The sequence below is a fragment of the Panthera leo genome, chromosome F2 (assembly GCF_018350215.1).
Source record: "Panthera leo isolate Ple1 chromosome F2, P.leo_Ple1_pat1.1, whole genome shotgun sequence".
In the NCBI taxonomy this organism is placed as follows: Eukaryota; Metazoa; Chordata; class Mammalia; order Carnivora; family Felidae; genus Panthera; species Panthera leo.
This window is the reverse complement of record NC_056695.1, coordinates 16,496,342-16,523,144: the sequence shown is the minus strand read 5'-3', so window position 1 is coordinate 16,523,144 and position 26,803 is coordinate 16,496,342. Positions and strand designations below refer to the sequence as shown.

General features: G+C 37.6%; 1 protein-coding gene across 3 annotated transcripts in view; it reads left to right on the top strand.

Moving 5' to 3' along the window:
* Nucleotides 1-761: 761 nt before the first annotated feature.
* PDE7A (phosphodiesterase 7A) overlaps nt 762-26,803 on the top strand; it is a 122,676-nt gene continuing 96,634 nt past the window's right edge. For 2 of the 3 annotated variants that reach the window (XR_006198110.1, XM_042923241.1), the window contains exon 1: nt 762-994. Coding sequence is in view for 1 of the 3 variants with exons in the window: in XM_042923241.1 (XP_042779175.1) it covers nt 857-994 (138 nt within the window). In the remaining 2 variants the exon portion in view is untranslated. Of the gene's footprint in view, nt 995-19,765; nt 19,911-26,803 lie in introns of those variants that run through there. The other variant, XM_042923242.1, reaches the window with a different exon arrangement.

The window sequence follows — 26,803 nt, the reverse complement described above, 5'->3', positions numbered from 1 at the left end:
CTGAGCCCACCCCACACCCTCAGCGCGCTCGAAAGCAAGAGTTTAACGATTAGGGGAATGTCCCCAAACGGTGGGGCCTCGTGCGCACGCGCCTTGTGTGGAGGGCAGATAAGGGAGAGCTGGGCGGGGGCTATGGGTTGAGGTTGGTAGGAGAGGAGGAAGGGGGCCAGTGTGTGGCGGGAGGGGACAGTGACCGAGCGCAGAACCGGAGCGAGACGGTTCACCCCCACCGCCGCTAACCCGTCTCCCAGGGCGCTGCGGAGGCGCGGGGCCTGCGGCGCGGCGTCGTGACGTCAGGGTGGCGGCGGCAGTGGTTGGCGCACCGTCCGCGGCTGCAAAGTGTGAATTACGCCGGGCTCGCGCCGGCGGCGGAGTGAAGTCAGGCTCCGGGGGAGGGGAGGGGCAGGACGGTGGCGGCGGCCCGAGCTGGTGGCTGGTCCCAAGCCCCGTGCGACCTGGGTCTCGCCGCTGGCTCCAGCCGTCTTTTCTTGCACCGCTTTCTTCTGTCTTTGCTCCACTCCTGCTCTGCTCTGCCCGGACCCGTTCCTCCCGGCCGAGGAGATCTGGGGCGGCAGGGTTCCCTCTCCCACTTTGCCTGCGCTGCCCCCGCTTGCACCCCGGAGCCGGGCGCGCGCCGGTCCTCGTAACTGTCGCCGCGGCCGCCGCAGCGTCTTCCCACCGGCGGCCCGGGCGGAGCGTTGGGGTGGGAAGGCGTGAGCGCGGCTTCCCGGGGTCGGCGCCCGCCCTCCCTGCCCCCGCCTCGGCCCGGCGCCCCCGAGCCGCGGCCCCTTCCCAGCACAGGGGCCGGCGGCCGCGGCTGGGCGGGCGCCGCGCGGGGGCAGGGCGGGCGTATTCAATGGAAGTATGTTACCAGCTGCCGGTGCTGCCCCTGGACAGGCCGGTCCCCCAGCACGTCCTCAGCCGCCGAGGAGCCATCAGCTTCAGCTCCAGCTCCGCGCTCTTCGGCTGCCCCAATCCCCGTCAACTCTCACAGGTAATCGCCGGCGCCGCCGCCACCGGGGCCCCACACTTGGGGGGGCTTCTCTTTTGTTTCCCTTTTCCCACCCTCTTCCCTCTTCCCACCTCCGCGACACCCCTGGTCTCCTAGCCATTTACCCCAGACCCAGCATGGTTCATTGTTTAGAGATTTCTACGCTGGCCCCTCGATTCGAGAGCCTTTTCTTTTATCCTCGGGCTTTACACCTTGAGTGCCCCGGCCTTCTCCGACCACCCCCACTGCCAAACCGGGTGGGCTTTGGAGTCCTTAAGACCTTCCCCAGGCCCGCCCCCCTCCATGCTCCGTGGTTTAAGCTTCAGGGATGACTCTTTTCCTCAGATCCAGTCGACGTCTGGATCTGAAGTCGGGCCTCTCTAACCTTAGTTGTGGCCCTGGGCACACCTGTCCCCCCTCCCCCATACGCACACCTGTGCCGCGTTTGAGCCTTGCCTACCCCCAGCTCCCGCGCGCCCCGTGGCGTTCGGATGGTCCTGCGGTTCTTCGAACAATAGGCCAATTCCTCCTCGGTGTTCGCCAGCTCCTATTCTGTGGATGGACCTTAAGTGCTTTGAAAAAAAAGTATCGAGAGTGCTTCTCTGAAGCTTAGGTTTCCGCAAAGTTGATAGCCAGGTTTTTAATTTGATAAGGAGATTTTAGGAGAGAAACTCCTAATGAGCACTCACAGGAAGACTGTTTTGAATGGTCCAATACCAGTTGCTCCTGAGAATTTCGGTTTTTTCTTTGGTGATGCTGTTGGCCCAACTCCTTAGTTCTGGCTGATTTTGATTGCCAGATTTAAAATAGGCAAAAAGAATTTTGTTTACATTTGAACTAAGTGCCCTCCGTTTCTGCTTTCAGAATGTTAAATGTTCATGATCAGTTTTTAATTTAATTCAATTATTTTTATTTTTACTATTGGTTAGTATAAGTATCTTTTATGGAACATATTTTCTCTCTCCAATTGTATTGTAAATATCCTGAGCCAGGTCTGTATTTTTTTTTTTTAACCGGTAGTGTGGATAGTACCTCGTGGAGATTTTGCTTATGATAGGTGTGTCCAGTATTTGCCATTTGCTTCTTTGCCTAAATTGTAGAGAGAGCAAGAGACCATTTGGATTTTTCTCTGAATTGTTTTTATTTAAAATCAGACTTATATCATGGGACAAGATGGTATGCTGATGAGGTCAGAGCCAACTTTAATGGTTACTCTAATAGTTTAAATAATACTGTGTTGTTATTTTGAAAGTTAGGTCCGTGCTCTGCCTCTATAGTACTGCTTAAAGCATCTGCAGGTTCCAGAATTAATGTTGAAGAAATGTTAATGCATTGCTGGAAAAGGTTTTTAATGGTAGTAATTAATAGTTTTTAATGGTAGTAACTTTTTTTCACTTAGAAATATTATTTTACTGTCTCAGATTACAGGCACATAACTAATGCCCATTTCCAGTTCAGTCTGCATAATAAAGGTGACCAGTAATCAGTTATAAAATTATAAAATACAGAAAAAGTCACTTGTGCTCCCTGGGGAGAAAATGAATGAGAAAGGAGATTCCAAGAGTATTAAAACAAGTAAGGCTGACACCAGGGGTTTTTACCAGTTGTCTTAATTAATCCTCAGAGACCAATTTTAAGCCCTACTCCTCTTTGACTCATTTCCTAGCCTTAGGTTTAAATGGGTAATGGAATTTTAAAAATATGATTGTGGCAGATAAAGCAAATATTGTAGAGCCACACCATCTCTTACTCCTGAAACTTAAAAAAAAATTTTTCTGCACCCCAAATATAGGAACTTATGAAAATTTGGACAGGAAGTTTCCTGAATTTACACTTTTTATCAAATTATTGTTGCTCAACATTAAAATGAAGATAAACTTACCATGGTTTGAAATGGTTACCAAGATTTTGAGTATCATTTAAAACTAAAGCATATGTTGCTAGTGATTTCTTTAGGGCTAGATGGGAATGTGTAATAGAAAAAAAGGTATAAAATTTTGGAATCTTATTCAGAGCTCTCTAAAATAAATATTTGGTTAAATCAGAACCCTTGAATCTTCAGTTCTTAAGTCTAAAGCTATAGAAATTGTAAAAAACTGAGGTGGTTTTGTAGTTTAATATTAAAAAAAACCCACACAACAACCCTGTTTTTATTAAGTGCTAAGAAGTTGTTTTTTCTGAGTTTTTCTATTTTAGAATATGTTCAAAACTAGCAATCTTTTTAGTTATTTTCACCATAATATTACTTACCAACTTCACAACACAAGTACTTAATACTTGTTGGATGAGTGAATAAATAATGAAGCTATCTCTGACTATCAGTTTTAAATATGAAAACAACGTAACGACTTTTATCAGGGTATAGCAGTAATTTATCCAGAATTTGGTTTGGAACTTGTAACTGCAAACTTTAAGAGATTCAGGAAATAAATAGAAGACGGAACAACCAAAATGTAGATTTGAGGATCCTCTCAAAGCCTGTGTGTTTTAGGCAAAATTCTGACAAACTTGTTTTGCAAGTAGCAGCAAATTTGAAGGGAGTTGGAGGCTGCTTGAGTCAGGTTCACACTGATACCAGCAAAAGTTGACAGCTGACACACCAAAGCTGGGGATCAGAAGAAAAACTCTTCAAAGCCAGCAACTTTTAAAAAAGAACCCTGGGGACATATAGTTTAGGAGCTTGAGTGCTGTACAACACAATAATTATCAGTCAAAATAATATTTAATTGAATCTTTTTAAAAATCGAAAGATTCCCACTTAAAAAAGAAATCTCCATGCCAAACAATGTAAGTGTTGGTGCTTAAATGGATAAGAGTGAGTTATCTGAAAAATTCATTTCTTTGGAGCACCAACTGTCCTAAGAATGCCAAGTAAATGAGGCATTAACTTTTTGTTTTAAACCAGGTCATGTACTACTTTCTTGAAGGTTAATATGAGTTTTTTGAATTATTTGAAAAAAATCAGGATAAGAGAAGTTTGTTTTGCCATTTTGAGCTATCTGTTGTTGATAGCTGAGGTTAAAGATTTATCTTGCAGAATAAAGTTGTTATTTAGAAAGAATATTGTGAGAACAGAAATTGTCTTGTTCACTGCTGTGTCCACAGTGCTTTGCATGGGTCGGTGCTCAGTAAATGAGGAGGTTGAGTTAGTGTAACGATGGCACCGACAGCACTGCACCTGCAGTTAATTTAGTCAGATTTTCTAAGCACTGTAGATAAATATTATTTGTGTTAGAAATTTGTGGTCTAGTTTTTAAAATTTATTATAAATCAATGGTATATATTATTATGGAACAAAATATTGGGATCTTTTTCTTTGAAGGCATTATATTTTTAGAGCAGTTTTAAGTTCACAGCGCAATTGACTGGAAGGCAGAGAGATGTCCCATGTGCTTTCTGACCTGGTGCATGCATAGTCTCCCCTGTTATCAACATCCCCCAACAGGGTAGTACATTTGTTACAATTGTTGAACCTACATTGCTGCATCATTACCACCCAGAGTGCATAGTTTACATTAGGCTTCATTCCTGGTGTCTTTTTTTTTTTTTTTTTTTTAATACAGAAACTATTCCACAGATATTTGCTAAACACCTTCTGAGAATGAGGCTCCTTATGTTGAGTACTAAGAAAATGTAAAGAATTAGAAATTGAAAACAAAAATCACTTGTGATGGGACACCTGGGTGGCTCAGGCAGTAGAGTGTCCGGCTCTTGGTTTCGGCTCAGGTCATGACCTCACGGGTTCATGGGTTCTAGCCCTGCCTTTGGCTCCACACTGCCCTGTGGAGCTTGCTTGGCCTTCTCTTTCTCTCCTTCTCTCTGCCCCTCCTCCGCTCACTCTCTGTCTCAAAATAAATAATCTTAAAAATCACTTGTGAGCCTGCGAACCTAGCCATGTTTTTCTTTGATGCATTATATTCCTTATGCATAAACATTTTTCACTTATAGTGTACATCTCTGTTGTTTTTAGCAGTTCTCTTAGTATATGACAAATTATCAAGGCAGAACAGTTCAAAGTCCCTTGGATAAAAGTTGGTTCTTTAAGGAAGCTTGCAGGATTGTGGTAGGGGAAATAATATGATGTGATGGAATTTATTGCCAGTTACCAAGGTGTAATGAGACTACAAGAAGGTATACCCAAATTTCCTGCATAAATCAGGGGGAACCTCACACAGTAGTTGAGGCTTAGGCCAAAGCCTGAAGATTAAGTAGATAAAAGGGTGCATATAAGGGAAGGAGGATAGAGGATGGTCCAGGTAGCTGTGTAGATCAGCACTATCTAACAGAACTTGTGATGATGGAAAGTGCTAGGTAAGCACTTGAAATGTGGCTTGTCTGACTAAGGAACTGAATGGTAAATTCAGTTTTATTTAAGTAGCTGCATATGGCTTGTGGCTACTGTCAGAATACAGTATAGTTTTATATATACCTAATGAACATTAGTAGTGATGATGTGTTGATCTATGAGTAATTTATTCTCTGAATGTTGAATGTTAGAGTTGTTTCAGGTCTTGGTGTTGTATATAAAACTTTAATACTTTCGTGCATGTTTGTTAGAGTAGGATCACTAGGTTGGGTCAAGAGGTAAGAATATTTTTTGGTTTCCTAGAATGTTCTGTCCTTACTTAGATAAATGATTATCTCTCTTTCAGTATAATATTATAATGATTATGATATTATGAGATTATAATACTATATAATTATTTAATAAAATTTTATAAATATTTTGTAAACATTTATATAAATGTTTTACTGTGTCAGTAGATGCACTGTGGTATGCTGAGTTTGTTTCAACTTGCAGTAAGCAAAATGGACACTTTCTGAAGTGCTTCTGTGCATTTGCATTTCTTTTGTCAAATTTCATTTGCATATCTTGTGCTCATGTGTAAGGACTGTTATATATCAAATATCAGTTTGTAAATGTGCATTATTCCAAATTACTGTTACCACAGTAGTTGCCTCTTCGCAAATCGACATTCAGAAGACAATACAGGGGATAGTGGGAGCAGTTGGTGGGATATCCTGGGAGTGGTTCAGTTGCTGAGACTTTCCTCCCTGTCCATTTCCCTAACACTTGTTTTGTTGGGATCTTAGTTTCATTTTTCTGTTTTCAGAAATGTTTCAGACTTTGATTTAAATTTAATACTATCATGTTTGGCTCTTCTGAAGTAATGTATATTTATGCTATACTTCAAATATATGCTCAAACATAATATTAATGTAAATCTATAGTGTATTTGGAGTGTTCTGATTGAGGAGTAGGGTGTTCAAATTGCTAGTTTATAAGTTGTCATCAGGAACACATTTAATGTATGGGATGTGATTTGAAGAGGTTTTAGACCTATGCCTAGATTTTTCTGCTTTGTTGCTATGCTTAGAGTTCCATCAGCTGTACATACTGCCTACCCAAGAATTCTTTTTTAAACACAAATGTCCTGCAAGAGGTAAAATATTACATCCTTTTCAGGAAACAAAGATTAGGGAGCTCATTTTGGATGGAAAGAAGGAGAGGTATTATCCATTCTCTTTGAGGCAGTTTGATAAGACTTCTAATACATTAGGGTAAGTTTCAACCCATCTTTCCTTCCTTTTTTTTTCTTTTCATGAAGAAAATTTTTAGAATAATTTTAGGGAATTGACTTCTTTTCTAGGGATGAGTATAGAGACAAATTTGGGAAGAGAAGAGCTGAAGAAAGAGGAAGTAGACAAAGCTTAGCTTAATTCAGATTTTTTGCCTGGGACTACTGATAGCCATTTAGTAGGATTAAATATACTTAGGAAATTTAGGTGGTAAAGAACTCTCATTGCATGCAGATCTTAAGGAATTTAATTTTCTGTACTAAAGACTGTGTTTATTTAAAATCTAATTTTGTTAGAAGTCGTTTGACTAAAGATCTTTAAAATCTGGGCATTCTTACATTCTGTTTGGCCACTCCAGAAAAGTTCAACAATTAATTTTTAATCTTCTAATTTAGAAACAACTTAAAACTTTTTTATTGTACATATTGCTTGGATCTATTTGAATTGAGAGAAAAAATTGAGTGTTTATTCTCTTCCTCATTTAAATGGCCTGTTCTTGCCTAAATGTAACATAGACTGTTGATTTTTATATTGTTGTCAAATGTGTCTTTCAAAAGGTTATTCACAAAATAAATGATACTTTTGTATGTTTGCATTCAGGTGTAGTATATGAGGAAAGGAAGTAGATCAGTAGTATGTTCGGAAAGGAAAAAAAACCCTACATTTGTAGATGAGTCTTTGAAGCTTGCAGAACTTCATTTTAGCTGCTGGCAGGTACCCTTCCTAATGGACCAGTGCCAGTGATCTTATGGTTGAAATCAGAAGTGTCTCTTGTCTCCTTGTAATTTTGAGTAAGAATTGTAGGTGACTGCTCCATTCCTCCACCTGCTGGTGGAGATGGCTCTTCATTTTCTGAAGATGATGGCAAGAGGGAGGAGAGGATGAAAGCAGAGCAGGGCAGAATTTGGAGAAGAAGATGAGTTGTTAATTGGTTAACATATACTCCATCGTCTGTGTTTTGGGTAGACCAAGCTCTAGCTCAAGACCATGTAAAGTACTTGACAAATGGTGCTTAATAAAGATGCAGTAGTCTTGCTTCAGTGGTAATTGTTTCTATTTATTGAATACCTCCTACATGCCAGATACTATAATTAATATTTTTAATCTTTCCGAAAACCCTTTGAGATAAGTGATATTACTCCCATTTTCCCAAGGAGTAAACTGACCTTAGAGACATTACTACATTACTTGCCCAAGGCATCACAAGAACTTCAAGAGTGTTCCACACCCTCACATTTAACCTGGCCTGCCTTGTTGGTGAAAGTGAGGTAAATACAGTCTTTTAGGTTTATGGATTATAGATTTTGTTGGCTCGTGGATCTGGATATGGAAAACAAATTGGATGATTTGAAGTGATAACCTTTACTCTGGTCTTTTCAAATCACATCTGGATTTTGTTCTAGATGCCACTTTCTAGGGGAACATGACTAGGTTAAATCATACTCTGAAATACCAAGATGATGAGGTAATTTGAAAGCATATTGTTTGATATGTGAGTGAAGAAATTGGAGACATTTAGCTTGGAGAAAGGAATCCCCAAGATTTGGGCCAAAAGGATAGGGATAGAAGAGCAGTTGGTGAGAGACGGTAAGAGTGTTGCTGTCTTCCAATATGTGAAGGACTACCATGCAAATGAGAAAAAGGAGGGGAGTTAATTTAGATTTTGTTTGGTTTTATGTTCTTGATTGCTATACCCTGTTTCTACTTTGTGAGGGTTGTTGACAATACACAGGAGAAGATACAAACTTAGTTGTCACTTGTCCAAGGTAACACAGCTAGGTAGTGGAAATGGATCAAATCCTAGGTCATTCTGACCTGACCCTAACACCTATGCATTTTCTTCTACTTCCTTTTACAACATGGGAAAAGGATGTTACCGCAAAGAGTAGAATGGGATGAATAGGTAAAAGCAATAGGGAAATAGGGAGATCTTGTGTGTAATCATACTAATAAAGAAACAAACTAAAAGAATGATACTTGCTTAAGATTGACAAAGTAAAAAAAAAAAAACAAACAAACAAGTGTATGACATGAAGATTATGCTACGCAGTGCTAGTAGGATTATAAATTGTAAATTTGCTGACAGGTAATTTAGCAGTTGAATAAAAAAATTAATACTTTGCCTTACTTTTGGGACTCTATCCTCAGCAAATAACTAGAAATGTAGATAAAGATTGATCTTCAAGGATATTCATCACGTATTCATCACTGTGAAAAATTAGAAACAACAAGTAATTTATAAATGATTAAATAAATTATAATATTGTGAGTATTTAGTATTTGTTATTTCTATATTATGTAACCACAAAAATGCTTTGAAAAATTTAAAGGATATATGATAAGTAGTTTACAAATGATTGACTAAAAGTTAATATTTTTTAGTTTTGCTATATTATATATCCATTAAAATATTTTGAAGAATTTGAAGAATACATAATTGCATGGGGAATTGCTTATAACATAATTAAGTGAAAAAATAAAAACAAACTGAGTATCAACAGTTTATCCCAATTTTGTTTAAAACTAAATCACAAAATATATACATATCTACACACCACGCATACTCAAACAAAAAAAAGGAAAAAAAAAAGCCAGATGTATCCCCAAATGCTAACTGAAGCTATCTCTGTATGTTAAATTTTAACTAATTTTTAACTTTTTGTTTCGAATTTTGTGTAATTTTACCATTGTTTTTCTGCTAGCATAAATCTTTTTTTAAATCACAATAATCTTAGAAAACGTGCAACAAGTTGTATTTGGGCCCGGATCTCTGACAGTGATGTCCCGACAGAGAGCAGGGTACTTCATGAGGCTATAAATTGACAACAGCTTGAAAGATACCTGGATAAGGATATTGTCAAAGGGATTGACTCTTTTGGTTCCTTCCAACTTCATGATTCTCTAATTTCTTTGAGTAACTCAATTATATGCATGACAGGTAATTTTGTATAGCTCTAATAAGTATAAAGTAGTTTCATCCTCTATGAGAGATGTTGAAAAGTAAATTTAAGTGTAATTATTGTTTAAAAAACAACAACAACAACAACAACAACAACAACAACAAAGCTGGAGGTATCACAATTCCAGATTTCAAGTTATACTACAAAGCTGTCGTAATCAAAACCGTATAGTACTGGCACAAAAGTAAACACAGTTCAATGGAACAGACTAGAAGCCCCAGAAATAAACTCTTGATTATATGGTCAATTAATTGTTGACAAAGGAGGTGACAGTATGTGGAAAAGACAGTCTCTTCAATAAATGGTGCTGGGAAAAGTGCACAGCTACATGTAAAAAAAAAAAAAAATGGCACTGGACCACCTTTTAACATCATACACAAATATAAACTCAAAGTGAATTAAAGACCTAAGTGTAAGGCCCCAAACCATAAAAACCTTAGAAGAGAACACAGGCAGTAATATCTTTAACATTGGTCATAGATATACTTTTCTAGATATGTCTCCTTAAAGCAAGGCAAACAAAAGCAAAAATAAACTGTTGGGACCACATCAAAATAAAAAGCTTTTGCACAGCAAAGGAAACCATCAGTAAACAAAAGGCAACCTACTTTGGCACAAAAGCAGACACTCAGATCAATGGAACAGGAATAGAGAATCCAGAAATGGACCCACAAACGTATGGCCAACTAATCTTTGACAAAGCAGTAAAGAATATCCAATGGAATAAAGACAGTCTCCTCAACAAATGGTGCCGGGAAGACTGGACAGCAACATGCAGAAGAATGAACCTGGACCACTTTCTTACACCATACACAAAAATAAACTCAAAATGGATGAAAGACCTCAATGTAAGACAGGAAGCCATCAAAATCCTCTTTGGAGATTTTGGAGAAAGCAGGTAAAAACCTCTTTGACCTTGGCCACAGCAACTTTTTACTCAACACATCTCCAGAGGCAAGGGAAACAAAAGCAAAAATGAGCTATTGGGACCTCATCGAAATAAAATCTTCTGCACAGCGAAGGAAACCATCAGCAAAACTAAAAGGCAACCGATGGAATAGGAGAAGATATTTGCAAATGACATCAGATAAAGGGTTAGTATCCAAAATCTACAAAGAACTTATCAACTCAACACCCAAAACACAAATAATCCAGTGAAGAAATGGGCAAAAGACATGAATAGACACTTCTCCAAAGAAGACATCCAGATGGCCAACCGACACATGAAAAAATGCTCAACATCACTCATCATCAGGGAAATACAAATCAAAACCACAATGAGATACCACCTCACACCTGTCAGAATGGCTAACAACTCAGGCAACAACAGATGTTGGTGAGGATGAGGAGAAAGAGGATCTCTTTTGCACTGCTGGTGGGAATGCAAGCTGGTGCAGCCACTCTGGAAAACAGTATGGAGGTTCCTCAAAAAACTAACAGTAGGACTACCCTATGACCGAGCAATTGCAGTACTAGGCATTTATCACGGGATCCAGGTGTGCTGTTTCGAAGGGACACATGCACCCCCATGTTTATAGCAGTACTATCACCAATAGCCAAAGTATGGAAAGAGCCCAAATGTCCATCAATGGATGAATGGATAAAGAAGTGGTGTGTGTGTGTGCACACACATACACACACAATGGAGTATTATTCGGCAATCAAAAAGAATGAAATCTTGCCATTTGCAACTACGTGGATGGGACTAGAGGGTCTTATGCTAAGCGAAATTAGAGAAAGAAATATCATATGACTTCACTCATATGAGGACTTTAAGGTACAAAACAGATGAACATAAGGGAAGGGAAGCAAAAATAATATAAAAACAGGGAGGGGGACAAAACATAAGCGACTCTTAAATATGAAGAACAGAGGGTTACTGGAAGGGTTGTGGGAGGGGGGAGGGGCTAAATGGGTAAGGGGCATTAAGAAATCTACTCCAGAGATCGTTGGACGATATGCTAACTTGGATGTAAATTTAAAAAAGGTAAAAAAAAAATAAAGCAACCCACTGAATGGGAGAAGATATTTGCAATATGCTCTAATAAGCAGTTAATATGAAAAATATATAAAGAACCTATACACCTCAGCACCAGAAAACAATCTGATTAAGTAATGGGCAGAGGACCTAAAGCGACATTTTTCCGAAGAAGTCCTATAGATGGCCAACAAACATGTGAAAAAGTGCTCAACATCACTCATCATCAGGGAAATGCAAATCAAAACCAATGAGAGATCACCACACACCTGTCAGAATGGCTAAAGTCAAAATGATGAGAAATAATAAGTGTTGGCAAAGATGTGAAGAAAAAGTAATTCTTGTGCACTGTTGGTGGGAACAAATTGATGCAGCCACTGTGGAGAATAGTATGGAGGTTCCTCAAAAACTTAAAAATAGAAATATCTAACAATTACACTACTTGGTATTTACCCAAAGAAAACAAAAACACTAATTCAAAAAGGTATACTGTATGTTTATTGCAGCATTATTTACAATAACCAAGTTATGGAAGTAACCTAAGTGTCCATCAATTGATGAATGGATAAGGAAGATACACATACACACATATGATACACACACACGATACACACACACAGGAATATTGCTCAGCCATAAAAAAGGATGAGATCGTGTCATCTGAGACAACATGGATGGACCTAGAATGTATAGTGCTAAGTGAAATAAGTCAGAGAAAGACAAATACCATATGATTTCACTCATATGGAGTGAAATAAGTGGAATCTTTTTTAAGAAAATGAGTAAACAAAAGGTAGAATCAGACCTATAAATACAAAGAACAAACCTGGTGTTTGCCTGAGGGGAGGGGCATAGATGAATTGGACAAAATGGGTAAAAGGGAGTGGGAGATATAGGTTTCCAGTTATAGAATGAATAATTCTTGGGAATAAAAGGCACAGCATAAGGAATGTAGTCAATGATATTGTAATAAGGATGTATGGGGGCAGATGTTAGCTACACTGGTGATGAGCACAGCACAAACTTGTCAAATCACTGTATTGTGCACCTGAAACTATAACATCATATGTCAACTGTATTAAATATATATATATATATTTATATATGTATATAGTTATTGTTTTGAAGAACTTTTTGATGACAGCCTGTGAAGAGACCTTAAACGATTACTGTGGCACAAGGAATAGAGATCGTTAGGAGTTAGGTCCTAGGAACTGATTTGGTGTAGGAGGTAATAAAAAAATTTCCCACTCTTTTAGTCTAAGAGACCAGGTAGATCATGGAGCTAATAATAAAAATACAGATAGGAGGAGGAGGCAGGTTTTGTTTTTCTGGGGGGGTGGTTGGGGGAAGAGAATAAATTTACTTTGGATTATGTTGAGTTCAAGTGTATGGGGAGCATCCAGATGGGGATGTCCAGTAGGCAGTATCTTAGGAGGAAGGTTAAGACAAGTGATATATTCTGACTTTCACTACTAGGGTTTTTTTGGTTTTTTTGCTCCTATACCCCTTCAAAGAATTGGAAAAACAAACAAAAAACTATATACCTTCTCATACATCTCGAATTTTTCCTCTAAGTTTCAGTATTTGTAAATGATAGAATTTTTGTGAAATTCAAACAATTTAAAATACATTATGGAAATTTTTAAAACTTGATATTTTACGTTGTCCATTTAAAAAAATATATATGTGAACAAGGTGCCTGGGTGGCTCAGTCAGTTAAGCATCTGACTCCTGCTTGGTCATGATCTCACGGTTCCTGTGAGTTTGAGTCCTGCAATGGGTAAGCTCAGTCCTCGCTTCAGATGAGCCCTGCTTCTTCCCTCTCTTTCTCTTTGTCTCCCTCCCTCCCTCCCTCCCTCTCTCCCTCCCTCTCTCCCTCCCTCCCTCCCTCCCTCCCTCTCTCCCTCTCTCCCTCTCTCCCTCTCTCCCTCTCTCCCTCTCTCCCTCTCTCCCTCTCTCCCTGCCCTTCATGGGATTCTCCCTCTTTCCCTCTCTCTTTTTGCCTCTCGCTCACTTGTGCCCTCTCTCAAAAAAAAAAAAAAAAAAAAAAAGAAAAGAAAAAATATATGAACAATATCTTAATTTTAACAGTCAGAATTTTACATTCCTTATTTTTCTCTTTGAACTCATTTGTATTTTTCTAGCATTGACATCTTATCCTAATGTATTCTTTTATACTGGAAAGAATTTTATCAATCACACGATCATACTTTTCTATAATGAAAAGTAAATTCATTCATGTATTTAGTGAATGGGAATAAAAAAATGCTTTAAATTGTCACCCAGTTCTTCTGAGTTCTATGCAAAAACAATTATAATTAAAAACATTTAAATTTTCCTATGTCCATAAAGCCATATCAAATTTATTTTGGTCTGAGTAAGCAATACAATTATAGTCAGTAGAAAATCAAAACAACGTGTAAATTATGAAATTTAAAAAGTATTAAAACAACATTTTTGGAAATGGATTCTATTTTAAATTTCATAAATATTTATAGTTTATCCATTTATAAATACCATTTAGATAAGATGGTGTTTTGTATTACCTTTCTAACTTTTTTACTTTAATAGTGAAAGTACTGAGAAATCTCATGAATTTAGTAGATGGTTATAAAACGTGCTTTATTTTAGCCATATCACCCATTCTTCCAAGTTGACAGCAAAGTGATCTATAATCCGAATAATTGGTCAAGTAGTAAGTGGATTTGGTTTAATGTCTATATTTGTGGAAGTAGAAATTAGTGACCCCTTTAACTTGAAAATAACTGGATACCCAGTGTGTAGAATCATTAACTTCCTCACCACAGATATTTTGAATTCTCCATTTGGCTCTTCAAATGTTGTTAGACACCAGCTCCACAGTAAGTTTCAGGAAGCGCTGAGTGTTACGGTTTCCTTTATGAGGTAGTAGAGGGGGAGAGATGAAAGGGCAGAGGAGGTAAATGAAAACTGATATGTTGTTTTAGCAGAATGGTTCTAGAAAATTGTATAGATGGAAGTTGAGAGCTGAGAAATCCATTTCCTTGAAACTCTCCATGCTCGTGTACTTCTAAGGGTTATACATGCATGACACAGTTGGTAGACCACGGGTTTACTGTATTCCATCTTATTCTTATCTTTTTGCTGTATTTTACCATTTTCTGCAGGTATACAGAAATACTTCATAAATCAACGTTGGTTTTTTTTTTCTGGTTTTTGATTGCTCCTGATCCCAGGTCTTCATACTTAATCACTCTATGACTTCCTTGGAAATGGAATCAGGGTATCAGTCCTTGAAAGGGACCCTATAAATCATTTTAAAGAGTTGATGGTTGAGATTCAGAAAGGCTAAGTGATTTCTCCAAGATCTGACCATTAGAAAGTAGAGAAGTTAGAGTTTTAAAAATTTGTTTTTCCCAACTTTGTTGCTTTTCTTACTATATCCCCTGCTTCCTTGTAAAAGGATTGATCTTTGTAATTTCCTTAAATAGCAATCTTTCTTTAATGAACATTATTGAGTAGCAAAGCATCTATATAGTCCAGTGATTATTTGAACTAGTTAGAGTACAAACACACTCAATTTAAAACATGTTTGAGTTACTTCTTAAAACATAATCAGAGATAAAGCAAAGCCATTATTGAAATTATAATGGGCCAGTTGGAATGATACCATTTGATTTGCTGAAATGAGATTTATGTATAAAAGAAGGTTTTTTTATAAAGAAAGGTTTTTCTTATAAGGAAGGTTGTATTTCACCTATACTTTAAAAACTAAGAGTAAAACTTTTTTACATTGAGGAATAAAATGATATTCCTGATCTATAAATTGCTCATTCTGTAGCCTTTTATGTATGAAATGGTGGGTGATGGAATTTTTAAATATTTTTTTTACTTCATTTTACTTTTTCCCCGAATTCTTCATAGTGAACATTTTAAGAAAAACAGTGAAGTTATTCCAAAAGGCAAACATTTTTTAAAGACTTTTTTTTTACATCAGTTTTAGATTCACAGCACCATTAAGAGGAATGTACAGAGATTTTCCAGATACCTCCAGCCCCAACACATGTATAGTTTCCTCCATAATGAACACCCCACATCAGACTGTGGTACATTTGTTACTATTGTATGAACCTACATTGATATAATCATGCAGCGTCCACACTATACGTTGGGTTGCCCTCTTGGTGTTGTACATTCTATGAATTTGGACAAATATGTAATTATATGTATTCATCATTAATAATATACAGAGTATTATCATTGTCTTAAAATCCTCTGTGCTCTACCTAATTATTCCTCAACTCCAGGCCGTAACAACTACTGATATTTTTATTGTCCCTAATTTTGCCTTCTTCAGAATGTCATGTAGTTGGGTTCTTACAGTCCCCAGCCTTTTCAGATTTGCTTCTTTCACTTAATAATGTGCATTTAAGTTTCCTCCATGTTTTCTTAATGGCTCATTTCTTTTTAGCACTGAATAGTGTTGTCTGGATGTACCACCACTTACCCATTCGCCTACTGAAGGACATCTTGGTTGCTTCCAAATTTTGGCACTTATGAGTAAAAACTGCTACAGACTTACTCTGCAGATTTTTTGTGGACATAAGTTTTCAACTCCTTTTGGTAGATACAAAAGTAATGTGATTGTGGGGTCATATAGGTAAAGCATGTTTAGTTTCATAAGAAACCACCAAACTACTTTCCAAAGTGGCTATACCATTTTGCGTTCCCGCCAGCATGAATGACAATTCCTGTTACTCCACAACCTCACCCAACATTTGGTGTTGTTGGTGTTTTGGATTAGCCATTCTAATAGGTGTATAGTGGTATCTCATTGTTTTAATTCGTATTTTCCTGATGACATATGATGTAGAGCATCTTTCTATGTTTATTTGCCATCTGTATATCTTCTTTGGTGAGGTGTCTGTTAAGGTCTTTGGCCCATTTTTTAAGTGAGTTGTTTTTATATTACTGAGTTTTAAGAATTCTTTGTAGGGGTGCCTGGATGGTTCAGTCAGTTAAGCAACCAACTCTTGATTTCGACTCAGGTCATGATCTCACCATTTGTGAGATCCAGCCCCCATCGAGTGAGGAGCCTGCTTGAGATTCTCTCTCTCCCTCTCTCTCTGCCCACTGCCCCCTGCTCGTGTGTTCGCTTGTGCTCTCTCTCTCAAAATAAATAAACATTAAAAAAGAGAGTTCTTTGTATATTTTGGATAACAATCCTTTATCAGATGTGTCTTTTGCAAATATTTTTTCCCATTCTGTGGTTCGTCTTCTCATTCTAATATTGTTTTTTGTAGAGCAGAAGTTTTAAATTTTATTTAAGTCCAGCTTTTTTTTTTTTTTTTTTTTTTTACATTTTCTTATAGGAGTCTTATAGTTTTATATTTTATATTTAGGTGTGCGATCCATTTTGAGTTAATTTTTGTGAAGGGTGTAAGGTCTGTATTTAGACTCATTTTTTCATGTGGATGTCCAGTTGTTCCAGGATCATTGGTTGAAGAGACCATCTTTGCTTCAGACTATCTTTGTTCTGTTGTCAAAGATCAGTTAGCTATATTTCTGTGGGTCTGTTTTTTGGTTCTTCTCTATTCTGTTTCATTGATCTATTTGTTCTTTCACTAATACCACACTGTCTTAATTACTGTAGTTTTATAGTAAGTCTGGAAGTCCAGTAGTGTCCTCCCAATTTTGTTTTTCCTTTTCAATATTATCTTGGCTACTCTGGATCTTTTTGCCTTTTTATGTAAACTTTAGAATTAGTGTGTTGATATCCACAAAATAGCTTACTGGGATTTTGATTGGGATTGCATTGAAATTACAGATCGAGTTGGGAAGACTTTGACAATATTGAGTCTTCTCATTAATGAGCATTAAATATCTCTCCATTTATTTAGTTCTTCTTTGATTTTATTCATCTGAGTTTTGTCATTTTCCTCACATAGATCTTGTACATATCTTGTTAGTTTTATACCTAAGTATTTCATTTTTGGGAGTGCTAGTGTAAATGGTATTGTGTTTTCAATTTTCAAATTTCGTTTATTGCTCTTTAACATTGCTATAATTGCTCATTAGTTCTAGGAGACTTCCCCCACCCCCTGCTCCATTTTTTCAGATTTTCTACATAGACAGTTATGTCATCTGTGAACAAAGATAGTTTTATGTCATCTTTTCCAATCTATACTGTGTTTCCTTTTTTGGTCTTATTAATTAGCTAGGATTTCCAGTGTAATATTGAAAAGGAATGATGAGAGGAAACATCTTTGCCTTATACCTGAGGTATTCTTTGAACAGGGCAATAGAAATAAGATCTATAGGGGGAAAAAAAGACTACTCATTAGAAAATTGGCAGAAGACTCACAGCTCCAGGAAGAAATACAAATGTAGGAAAACATATTTAGCTTTGCTAGTAATAAAGGAAGTGCCGAATGAATGAATGAATGAATGGGAGAAAAGAAAAGAAAAGAAAGCAAGAAAGAAAAATATTCTTGGTGGGGGAAACATATTTTCATACTGGCAAAGACTGATAAAACCCAGTGTTACCAGGGTATGAGAAAATGGGTATTCTTATATATGGAGCTGGGAGCATTATTTGATTCAGCTTTTGGGTAGGGTAGTAGGTCTTTACAAATCAAAATTTTAAGTATGAATGCTACCCTTTCTGCAGTTCTGGAATTTGTCTGAAGGGACAGTTGCAAAAATTTGCTAAAACATATATTCATAGGTTATTTTGGTAACAATTTGCAACATTAGAATGATGGATATTTAGATTATTTCAGTGCTTACCAGTCTGGCGGTTGGTTAGAATATGTTGTTTTAATTCAGCATGAAACTCTACCCAGTAAAATGATGCCTTATATCCATATTTGTTTTGGAAAAATATACATAACAGTTTGCAGAAAATGCTAGCTGCAGAGTAGTATTTGTATTAACCTGTTTATGTAACTTTCTACATAACATCTGATTTTTGTAAATAAAAACATGAAGGATATTTTGTTCACCAATGTATTCATACGTACAAGTCTGATAGGTTGGTCAGCAAAATATTTACAGTGGTTATCTTTGGGACTGGGACTTCTAATTTTAATATCTTTGTACTCGTGAATTTTTTTAAACAAAAATAATATCACTTTCGTAATAAGGGAAATCAGTAAAGTTATTTTTTTTTAAAACTTACCATTAAATGACCTATTATATAGAAATAATGAAGAAAGGTCTAGTTAGTTAATAATTTAATAAGTATAAATAGATGGGTCAGAAGTAGGTTGTTCACTGGCACATAGTAAGTATTCAAAGTGGTTTATTAAAATGGAAGTGTAATGGTTTGATGTATGGAGGAATACACTGCATTTTTAATGGGGAAAGTAAGTAACTTTGGCGGCAGATAGTTTACAAAAAAGTATTTTGCCTGTTTCAAAACTGAGAAGGTAAGCTTTCTGTTATAATTTATTCAAGTATTTGAGGGTCTCTACATTAGCATAACATTTATAAAATGTGAAAAGTCATCAAGAAAACTTATGGCCCAGAATCATAGAATATTAATGTTAGAAGAGACTATAGAAATCAGTTTCCTCACTATATAGATGAGTAAACTGAAAGCAGAAAGGTTTAAAGGGACTTACAAAGGCAATGTAGAAATCTCTTCTGTTGAACATCCAGATTTTGGCTACTCAGTTTTTGCTTGTGCATTTTTAGGATGAGAAGATTACCACTTTAAAAGGCAGTCCATGGTGTTGAATGGTGTAGTGGGTTGAATAGTGTCCACCAAAAATTCATGTCTACTTGGAGCCTTAGGATATGACCTTATTTGGAATAAGGATCTTTGCAGATATAATAAAAATGAGGTCATATGGAATTAGGGCAGGCCCTAAGTCCAGTGACAGGTGTCTTTGAGAGGAGAGGATGCACATAAGAAAGGAGGCCCCCTGAAGATGGAGCAGAGTTTGGAATGATGCAGGTTACAAGCCAGGAATGCGAAGGATTGCCAGGGCACACCAGCAACTCCCAAGAGGCACAGGAGGATCCTTCCCTGAAGCCTTCAGAGGGAGCATGGCCCTGCCCTGCCAACATTGATTTTGGACTTGGAGCCTCCAGAACTGAGAAAATATGTTTCTGTTGTTTTAAGCCACAAAGCTTGTTACTTCAGCAGCCCTAGGAAATGGATACAAATGGCTTTGATTATTTTAAATGTATTTGTTCATTCTTTCCATCAGCAGACACTTACTGAGCACTTTTTATACGCCAGGTACTCTGCTAGGTGTGTCACAGGTGAATAAAACGGTTTCCTGACTTGGTTCTTGGAGCTTGGTCCAGTAGGAAAAGGAGCTATGTAAATCTGTAATTGCAGTACTGATGTGTCCTCATCAGGACCGTATACGAAGATGAGTAGCGGCACAGATGAACTGGGAGAACCAAGGTGGGTTTTAGAAAGACCTTTGTGCTTGGTTTGAAAGATGGAGCTGAAAACAGCCTCTGTGGTGATTCTGCTTGATTCCACCACCACTAGTGCTGTCAGTCCTGCCCAGCCCAAGGCATGTTTGGCCTGCTGTGATAGCGTCATGTCACTAGAATTCTTTCTCCACAGATCTGTTGAAGTAGTTTTTTAAATGCAGTCAGCTCATGCCACTGCCGAAACGTCAGTGGGTTCTTTTTACAGTGAAAATAAAATCCAAACTCCTTTTCATGTTATGGCCCCATATAATCTGGTACCTGCCAACTTTTCAGCCCCCTCTTCTTTCACAGTGGTCTTCTTCCTGTGAACGTGCCAGGTTTGTGCCCATCTTTGACTTTGCTCTTGCTCTTCTCTGAGACTCAAGATCTTGCCATGGCTCCTTGTCCTTCAAGTCGCAGTCCACTCTGCAGAGGAATCTTCCCTGACGGCACCCCTCCCCCGTCTGTCCTTTTACCTTGTTTTATTTATGGCATACAACACTAACTCAATTCATTTGTCTGCCTCTGCCTGGCTTCCACCCCTACCTCACTCCCCACCTCACTCCCCACCTCACTCCCCACCTCACTCCCCACCTCACTCCCCACCTCACTACCACAGACTGTGTGGTCAGGAAGCAGGGATCTTGTTTACCCAGCTCAGTGCCATGTCCCTAGCATGCAACATACAGGAAGTGTTCAATACAGAAGAATGAAGAAAAATTTGCTCTTTTAGTCTCATGCTGCCATGTCTGATCGTATGTCACCATATCTCTCTTTGGGATGAATCTCAAATTGTATTCCTGTAATTTCAGTTTATAGTCCCACCTACACCCTCCCCTTAAAATTCCACCTTCATCTTTATACTCTTTCTGAGCTGCCGCTGTGGTATGGAGCTATCTTAATCTCTAAATTTATGTAATCTTATTTAAAAATTCACTGAGGTTTAGAAAAGTTGCCCAAAGTAACACAACTGTAAATGGTGTTTCTGGGGTTTGAACTTAGATCTGTCTTTGACTAGAGCCCCTGTCTGCTGTACTGGAGTAGGCTGCTGAATGCTTTTTGGTGAGGGGGAGGTAAAAATAAAAAATTAGAATAGGAGCCCTCTCCATTTTGAATGGAAATAGCAGACACTTCGTATTTGTTTCTTTAAGAAGAACTAGGTGATACTTGTTAAAAGGAATTCTAAAAAGAAACTTGAATTTTTTCTTTGGATTGAGGTTAATATGTGCTTATTATTTAAAAAATGGAATATATAAAAAAATACAAAGAAGAAAGAGGAAAGTAAACATTGTCTGTAATCCTATCACCCAGTGATAAATAGTTAACATTTTAGAACATTTTCATCCAATCGTTTTCTGTACCGATATAAAATATTGTAATGTCATTTTCATATACAAGTCTTTCTCTAAATTTTGAAACAATTTCCTGATGTAATTACTAGATCAGAGCATACTGTCAAATTTCTTTCCAGAAAGAAGTGATAAAGTGATACCAGTTTATATTTCCATGAGCAGCATATGAGTGCCTTTTCATAAGTTGCTGATATTTTTAGTTTCCATTTCTTGGATTTTTGTTGATATTAAACTTGTAATAGATGTTTATTAATTACCTGATACCTATCTTCTGTGACTTGTCTATATCCATTGCCTATTTTTCTAGAGCTGAGAATGTGACATTGGAGGAAGAAATTTTATGCTTAGAAAAGTATATTGAAAATTAATGACTTGAAATCTTCTGGATGTACTACTGAAGCATGCTCACTGTTAAAAACTATCAGCACACAATCTCTCCCTCAAGTAAATATTTTAAATTTAGTGATACTGGGGCATCTGGGTGGCTCAGTCGGTTGGGTGTCCGATTTCAGCTCAGGTCATGATCTCACAGTTGGTGAGTTCGAGCCCCACATTGGGCTAGGTGCTGACAGCCCAGAGCCTGGAGCCTGTTTCAGATTCTGTGTCCCCCTCTTTCTCTGCCCCTCCCCCGCTCACGCTCTGTCCCTCTCTCTCTCTCTCTCTCTCTCTCTCTCTCTCAAAAACAAACATTAAAAAAATTAAAAAAAAATTAGTGATACTACCTCAAATTTTGTATTAATAAGAAAAATGGAACATAAGACCCATTTTACATAGCTTTTCTAAAATCTCAATTTTTAAAGATAATTTCTGTCTGATATTTAAAAGGTTTTTTAATGGTTTAAAATATTAACATAAAAAAGGACAATTGGAAGATAAAAGCAAAATATATATTACATGATATGTGCAACCAACCTTTTCATTTTTCCTTTGTTTCATAGTGAAAATTCTCCATTTTCAGAGAAAAACTTCCTGGAAGTGACCAAGAATTTTTGTGGTTGGCCCCAGCTCATTTCTAGTTGAGGGGTAGTTTTAATAACTGTCGAGGTTTCCACACTAATTTCCCCATCAGTGGTGTTTTTTACGTTTCTTTAGAGTAGGATTCATGTGGTGGGCTATGAAAGAAAAACTATTGAAGATATAGAAATAAAACTTAGGACTTTTATTTATATTTATTTCTAACCTTATTTTCTATCCTAATTTTATTCATGTCGCATAGAGTACATAAAAGTAAATGTGTATAATTCATAAATAAATGCATTACAAGTTTGGAGACCACTACCTCAGAGCATCTGTCGATTGCTGTGAGTTCTTTTACACACACACACACACACACACACACACACACACACACATCCCCATATGTAAAATTTCAAAGGGTTCTTAGAGTCCATTTTCACCATGAGACCCATTTAACCATAACCTTCCTTGTCTCCTGAGTCTACTTTGCTGCAGCTTTTTGTCTAGCGATTTGACTTTATTAGCCAACTCTGATTTCAATCCTTAAGGTTGAAGCCCAGGATTAACTGTCAGAACAGCTGGCCTTGTACGCTGACCTGTCCTGACTTCAGTTTGATTAGACTGTGATCTCCTTAAGAGTGCACATTGTTTATTTAGCTGTGTTAAACCCAGTGCTTCACACAAAGTAGATACTCAGCAGATGTAAAAAGTGTGTTAGACCTTTATGAGGTCCTGTCTGTGACCCAGTGCTAGTGAGTCCAGCTTTCTGCTTTACTCACACTCCCTCCTCTCTCTGCCTTCCCACAGTGCGGCCTCACACCCTGCTGTGCAAGCTAGTCCATTCTGTCTTAAATCCTCTTAAACCATCTCAAGGTGGTCACTTTTAACTCTCTGATGACTAGAGGATTTGTGGAGAGCCTCTTGAAGTGGTATTGGTATTCATATCCCCTAATATAAAGCTGATAAATGACATTGTCAGAGTGAGGGACTGGTTTCCAGCCTGTTTAGAACTTTATAAAAGTCTCTGGATTTCTCCTGGGGCCTTGGTTGTGATAACAGGTTAGACCCCTGTTGTTGAATAACCAGATGACTATAGGCGGCCCTTATCTTCAATACCGTGTGGTACATAATCCTAGGTCAACATACCCTTTTTGTTTTTAGGATAAAAGCATAGAACTAGAGAGTACTACACCAAAAGAAACTGGTTGTAAAATTTTGCTTGTTAGAAACTGGGCTGGTTTGCTCAGGTGTAACACCAGGGATATCCAATAGAAATCTAGTGTGGCCACATATGTAAATTAAAGTTCTCCTGGAGCCATATTTTAAACAATAAAATGAAACATGAGAAAGTTTTAATAAACTTGAGCAACTATATCCAAAATAATAACATGTAATCAGTGTTAAAATATGTTGATATATTTTTATATATTTTTGGAGAGTACATCTTGATTCTGACAAGCACTATTTCAAGTACTCTGTAGCTACAAGTGGCTAGTGATTCATTGAACAGTGTAGCTCTAGAAGTAATGTTTTGTGGTACATCTTGTTAGAGGGAGTCAGGGCCATCTCTTTTTAAATAATTAGACATATGTGTAGTTATAGTTTGTATAGTTCGGTACATTTCCCTTGTTCATACCTTTAATTATTAGGAAGCTTGGAAATCTCAAGATACTGTATAAATTAGCTGCATTTTTGGAGATACTGTGTAGTTTCAAATATGAGAGGACAGCAAAGTTTTTAGCCGCTCTATTTTGCTTTCTTTGAGCTGGGCTGTTTCAATTTCTTGTGTTTTTTGGGGTGGGGGGAGGGGCTTTAATCTTAAAAGCTGTGCTTTTCATAGTGAAGCCACTTTCATCCTTCTTCAGATATATTTTTAGGTTGAGGGAAGCTGTTGGGTGAGAAAAGGCATAAAGCTTTTTGTTGGGTCAGTTTCCAGTATATCCCCTTACATGGAAACTTTGTTTTCTCTTAAGAAATACAAATATAAAAGATGAAGCAAAAAGTTTTTCTTTAAGTAGAAAAAGTTTATTGAGTTATATGAAGTCAGTCTTATTTAGCTAAGTTTCCTAGCTAGTAGTGCCCTTGAGGCATACGAATAGGTAGTTTTTCGTTTATTAAAGAAAGAACACAATGGCTGGATTACAGACCAGGCCCTATGGATTTGAACATTGGCCAGAGGATCCATTTTATACCAGTATGAAAGTGGATAGGATAAAGGTTCCTTAAATTTGGATTTCAAAATATTTAATTAACCAATTTAATTAAACAGTTTCAACCTTTGAAATTATCAAAGTAATTTAAACAGTACTTTTGGAAGTTTGAAAAAGAAAAGTTATAATCCCACCATGACATTGTTATTTTTATGTATTTACTGTGTTTACATACATATTTTAAGGTAGCTGTGATGAATCAGTATATTTAATTTTATAGCCTTTTGGAATGTATTTCTTTTAAAAGCATGCATTTGTAATGTCACTTAGTAATATAACATTTTATTTTGTTGTGATATAATAGCCTGGAAATAGGTACAGGCTGGTGAAGTGATTCTATTCCATGAAGTAATACAGGAATCCATTTGTCATGGTTGTCTGTGAGTTGCTACCAACGCAAACTTAGGCCTTTGGGAAGGAGAAAGACCAGAAGTTCAGGGCTGTTTACTCTGGGGTTGATGAGGAGGAAGTTGTGGTATCTCTTCCACTCTGATGGCGTTGGTGAGAACTTAGTCACAGGGCTCCATCTAGCTGTAAGGGAGGCACAAAAAGAGAACTGACATTGTTAGGAACATGCTGTACACAGCTTTTTTCATATTTTGGCGGGGGCAGGGGGGAGTTCTTTTGGATGGTGTTGTATAACTGGGATTACTGGTTCAAACAATATGAATACTTGAATAGAATTTTTATTTCTACATTACTTTTCTAAAGCAATCATTTCAGTACTTTGGAGATTGACCAGAGGCCAATTGTATAAAACTTTCAAAAGTGTTACACTGTTGAACTTCAAGTAAGAGAAATGGGAACCTGTGGCTTTCTAGCTTGGGACTACTCTCCACCCCACTCTGACCCAGCTTGATTGGCTTGGAGTTTCTGCCAGCAAGAAGCAAGGCATAAAGACCTCAATTTGAAGGGAGGGTCAGCTCTTTAGAGTGGCCAGTGATGCCAGTGGCATTGTGTGTGATGAGAATTTTCAGAAGTGTGAGGGAGGGCCAATGGCTCCGCTTGCATGGCAGGGGCTTGCAGTACTATCTGAGGCAAACATTCCTGGTTGAGGCTGCACATAAGCACAGGAAAGACCTGGGAAGGCCCAAGGTATTCACATACTTTTGACTGACCCTGAAGTTGCTTGCATTCATGCACCTAGGAGACTTGAAAGGGCTCTAATGGAAAGGTAAACCTGGGGCAAACTTGAAAAAAGACTGAACTACAAATGAGTTTGTTTTACCCACACACATACCCATTGGCAAGGGGAAGAGCCTTAGTGGCTTGAGGTATTTGAAATAAACTCTGTCTCCTCACAAATTGACCCCTAAGTGATGCAAAGGGGTAACCTCTAGGAAGCTAGGCCTAAAAATAAAAACAATATATTTAAAATAAAAGTGAACAGAGAGATCAGTGACTTCATACCACAGGGAGACAGATTTTGCATATTTATTACCCTAGGCATGATACTAAACAAAATGAAAGAAGTAAACAAAACAGCAACAGTACCTTTAAGTGGGAAAAAAATAATCCTCAGTTGCTGTGTTTTATAAAATCTCTAGGTTTAACAGCAGCAACAAAATTACAGGCCATGTAAGGAACCAGTGATGTGTGAGTCCTGCACAGGAAAAAAAAAAAAAGCAGGAGAAAAGAATTGTCTCTGAATGTCCCCAAATTTGGATTTAATAAAGACTTCAACAATTATAAATTTGTTACAAGAACTAAAGGGAACCATGTTTAAATAAAGGGAATTACAACATCAGTAAGTCAACAAATGCAGGTTCTCCATAAGGGTATATAACTAATTAAAACAATAACTAAACCCAAACAAGACAAAACAAAAGCCACTCTTGATACGATGTCATGAGAGGGTACTTCACCTCTGTAGTAGTCTTTCTCAAGACTTATAGCCTGAGTCTGATCATGAGAAGAAACAGACAAAGTACAACTCTGGATCATTCTATAGGAGCACCTGATCAGTACTCTTAATCTGTCAAGGTTATGAAAAACAAGGAAAAACTGAGAAATTATTACAGATCAGAGGAAACCAAGGAGATGTGATGACTGAATGCCATGTGGTATCCTGCATTGGATTCTGGAACAGAAAAAGGAAAAATTAGTGGAAAAACTGATGAAATCTGAATAAAGTCTGCAGTTTTGAACCAATGTTAATTTCTTACTTTTGACACATTGTACCATGCTTATGTAAGATATTAACATTAGGGAAAGCTGGGTGAAGCATAGGAGCTCACTGTACTGTCTTTGCAACTTTTCTGTAAATAAATCTAAATTATTCCAAACTAAAAAGTTAAAAAATCAAATGGAAATTCTAGACTTGAAGAATGCAATGCCTGAAATGAAAAATTCACTAGAGG